The sequence below is a fragment of the Eimeria mitis genome, genomic scaffold (genome assembly GCF_000499745.2).
Source record: "Eimeria mitis Houghton genomic scaffold, Emh_scaff439, whole genome shotgun sequence".
NCBI lineage: Eukaryota > Apicomplexa > Conoidasida > Eucoccidiorida > Eimeriidae > Eimeria > Eimeria mitis.
The window spans coordinates 1526-4873 of NW_013572706.1; the positions used below are offsets into that span (position 1 = coordinate 1526).

The 3348-nt window shown below is 49.2% G+C and overlaps 1 protein-coding gene across 1 annotated transcript; it reads right to left on the reverse strand.

Annotated features, from left to right (window-relative positions):
- Nucleotides 1-211: 211 nt before the first annotated feature.
- On the reverse strand, nucleotides 212-1318 carry EMH_0012320 (uncharacterized protein; the record flags this gene model as incomplete). Its single annotated transcript, XM_013499504.1, has 3 exons — nucleotides 212-244; nucleotides 450-528; nucleotides 678-1318. 3 exons carry the CDS (start codon nucleotides 1316-1318, stop codon nucleotides 212-214), a joined length of 753 nt encoding a protein of 250 aa, XP_013354958.1.
- Between the last annotated feature and the right edge of the window lie 2030 nt (nucleotides 1319-3348).

Sequence of the window (3348 nt, forward strand, 5' to 3'; positions counted from 1 at the left end):
CCCGCATGGAGGAATGCCTCCCCCTTTACTGCACCCAGCGCCGCCTCCCCTGCTGCTGCTGGGGCTCCCCTGTTTGTGTTAACGAAATAACAAAGAGCCATGGCGCCGCACGTCATGATATATAACAATAAAACTTGAGGTTTTGTGCTGCTCGATGTACACCAGAGGAGAAGAAGAGAGAATATTTAGTCTGTCTCCCTGCCCCCAAGCTTCACTCCTTCAGTTCCTCTTCATAGTCGTGCAGCTGCATACAACGCATTCGGCTCAGAGCATAACTGCGGCTATGAATGCATTCATGTTGCTGGTGCTCTCCGTCTTACGTGTGCATACAGATCACATGAATACATGAAACACGCAACAAAGAGAGCAGTAATTCCTTAGTGCAGCTGCAAGTAGACAAATACTGCACTGCATATATATACAGCGCAAGATAGGGAGAAGGAACGTACGGCGGCCATAGCTCGCAAAAAGAAAAGGCTCTGAGGGATATCATCAGCACTCGTAGGCTCGCGGTCTTGCTGCCAGTAGCTGCAGTGCACACACAGCAAACCATAGCAGCAGCACTAGCCTTATTAGCGGCAGTAGGCAGTAAGAAAGCAGCAGTGAGGCTCAGGTGGTTACGTCGCGGCTTACACACAGAAGAAACACTACAGGAAGAGGTTTCAGTGCGTACACACCACAGTTTGTTGAATTCCGCCAGAGGGCGCAGTGCGGTGACTGTACTGGGGATCTCTTCAGTCACCACGCAGTCTTGATCGGGAGTTGAAGCTGCAACAGCAGCAGCAGCAGCAGAATCAGCAGTGAAGGACTTGCGCAGCTCCCCCAAGCAGCAGGTCGTCTCCTGTGTAGCCATAACAAAACCCTGAAGAGCGCCAGAGGCAGCAGAGGAGTCTGCTGGGGCCAGGCGCTCCTCCTTCCCTTTCAGCCAACGCCCATGCAGCAGTACCTCCAGTCCTGCTGCATCTCCTCCTTCTGTTGCTTCTCCTGCTGCTGTTTCTCCTTCTGCTGTTTCTGCTGCTGCTTCTTCTGCTGCTTCTCCTACCTCTGCAGACACGCCTGCTGCAGCAGGCGGGCGCACTTGTCTTGGTTGGAATCGCTCAGCAACGGAAGCGAAACCGGTGTATTTGATGTGACAAGGCAGCAGATGCACGCCCTCTAGGCGCTCCAGCGCAGACAGCAGCAACTCACTCCCCCTCTCATGAATCCCTTCAGAGCTGCAGCCGTCGACCCCTGCACCCTCTCCAAGAGAAGAGGCAGGTTCTGAAGGACAAGAAAGAGAAATATCGGCCAATCCATTCTCAACAGCATCTGCAAACATTCTTCTTCTGTCTTCTGCTCTGCTTGCTCTCTACCGTATTCTGTATTTCCTGTTTTTGTCGGCCCAACACCTCAACGCGTTGCCACGGGGGAATCTCCGTCTCAGAATGAAGAAAATTTTAATCAATTAGTTCAATTAAAGTGATGAAAGTTGAAAGGAAAACAAAGCGCACAGGCAGAAGACACCCCCGACCATGGTGGGGTCGTTCCCACTACAGTGGTGGGGGGCCCCCAGAGAGGGGCCCCCGTGTTGTTGCAGGGGCCCTGCCGTACACTTAAGTATAATTGACTAAGAAAACAAGAAAACATGCAGTTGTCTAGTTTTTATAATGAAAGGGGAGCAACGTGCAGTCTGTACAGTAGACATGAAATACAGAAAATGTGATGAGATGGGTGTTGCAGCTGAATCGATACGCGTGCAGTGGCGCGGGGTCTTCCAGCTAAATATATTACATTACACACATACATGTACTTTATTATACACCTAAATACACTCCATTATACACCTAAATACACTCCATTATACACGTAGAGGTACTTCATTGTAAGCAGAGAAATACCGCTACCAACACTAACTCAGTCGGCATCTATCTATTTCGTTTGCGGCGTCTCTTGGGGTGGCGATGACACGGCAGACTGCACGGCAGAAAAGCTCTATATTCATTGCCTGTTTCGCCTTCATATATATATATATATATATATATATGTGTGTGTGTAGTTAGTATGTGCGTATGTATGCATGTATCAATCTGCGTTTCAGAATTCTTCCTTCAAGCGTCTACGCCGTTAGGGAGTGGCAGACGCATCTCTGTAGCAGCGCTGCCCCTCATCTAGAAAGCTGCTGACCCCGACGCGGGAGAGGGTGGAGCAGATGTGAGGCCTGGAGGCCCCCAGCCTGAGTGTGAAGCACAAGTGGTGATGGTGTGTAAGTGAAATGTAAAAAAAAAAAATAGCTAGAAGAACAAACAGAGAAGAGCTGATGTATGTGGCCTCGACTCACTCTTCACACACCGCAAACGTGAAATTCGCCTCCGAGTTTGTTGAATGCTTGCCGTTTACAATTACCCACGGAACGTAGTTATAAGAATGACGCCGAGATAAGCTCCCTATGACTCTTCTGAATCAATCCAGGTGACTATACACTGCAGAGCTCCAATAGGCGCGAGCAGCAATGATCATTCGTACAGAAGCCGAAGGCCTTCGTCTCCCTCAAAGCAAGCTGAAAAAGGACGGGGTTTTAACGTTATAAAAGAATATAAAGATAAAGAAACAAAACAAAATCTAATCACCTTCTATCTCCCCCTTGTGCTGACCACCAAAAGACAGACATGAACGCCATGCGCCCTCCGAGGCACTGTTCAGCCCTTCCACGCTGAAAGCCACTTTATGAAATTCAGACAACTGCGTGCATCCTTTCTGCATGCAGATGCACTACACGTTAAGCCCTAAGCCATAAACCTAACCTGCTTATCACCTGAGGCAGGAACAAAACCCTCAATAAACCCTAAAGCCTAAACCGTAAACCATCAAGCCTGACGATTCTCACCACTCGATGAACGCAAGGCGGTTCTCCGGATCCCCCTGAATCTTTTTGATCCCGCATGCAGAAAGAATGTTTCTGGGGGGAGAAAACGATATAATTAATCATCAACTGTCTTCGAGCACAACACGTAAAAAACGCAAACTCACAAACGGCACTCTTCGATGCCGTGCTGGCACTCAACAGAGCCGTCCTTGTCTGCTGCATTCCCTGCAGCAGCAGCAGCAGCAGCAGGTCGTTAAAGCGGTACTGGTGGAGTTGCTGCTCTTTTCAGGAATACCGTATGGGTAGAGATGCAGGTCGACGAAGTTCCCCAGCTCCGACCGCATGGTCTTAGCCACCTGACTGGTGATATACTGCAGCGTTGCAGTTCCATTTCGGCACAAATAGTTCAATTTTGAGGAAATAAGAACAATAATAAGTCAATGAATGAAGACCCTCACGCTTTTGCAGAAAGGGCACAGAGTCTCGTAGCTGACTTGTCGTCCGCC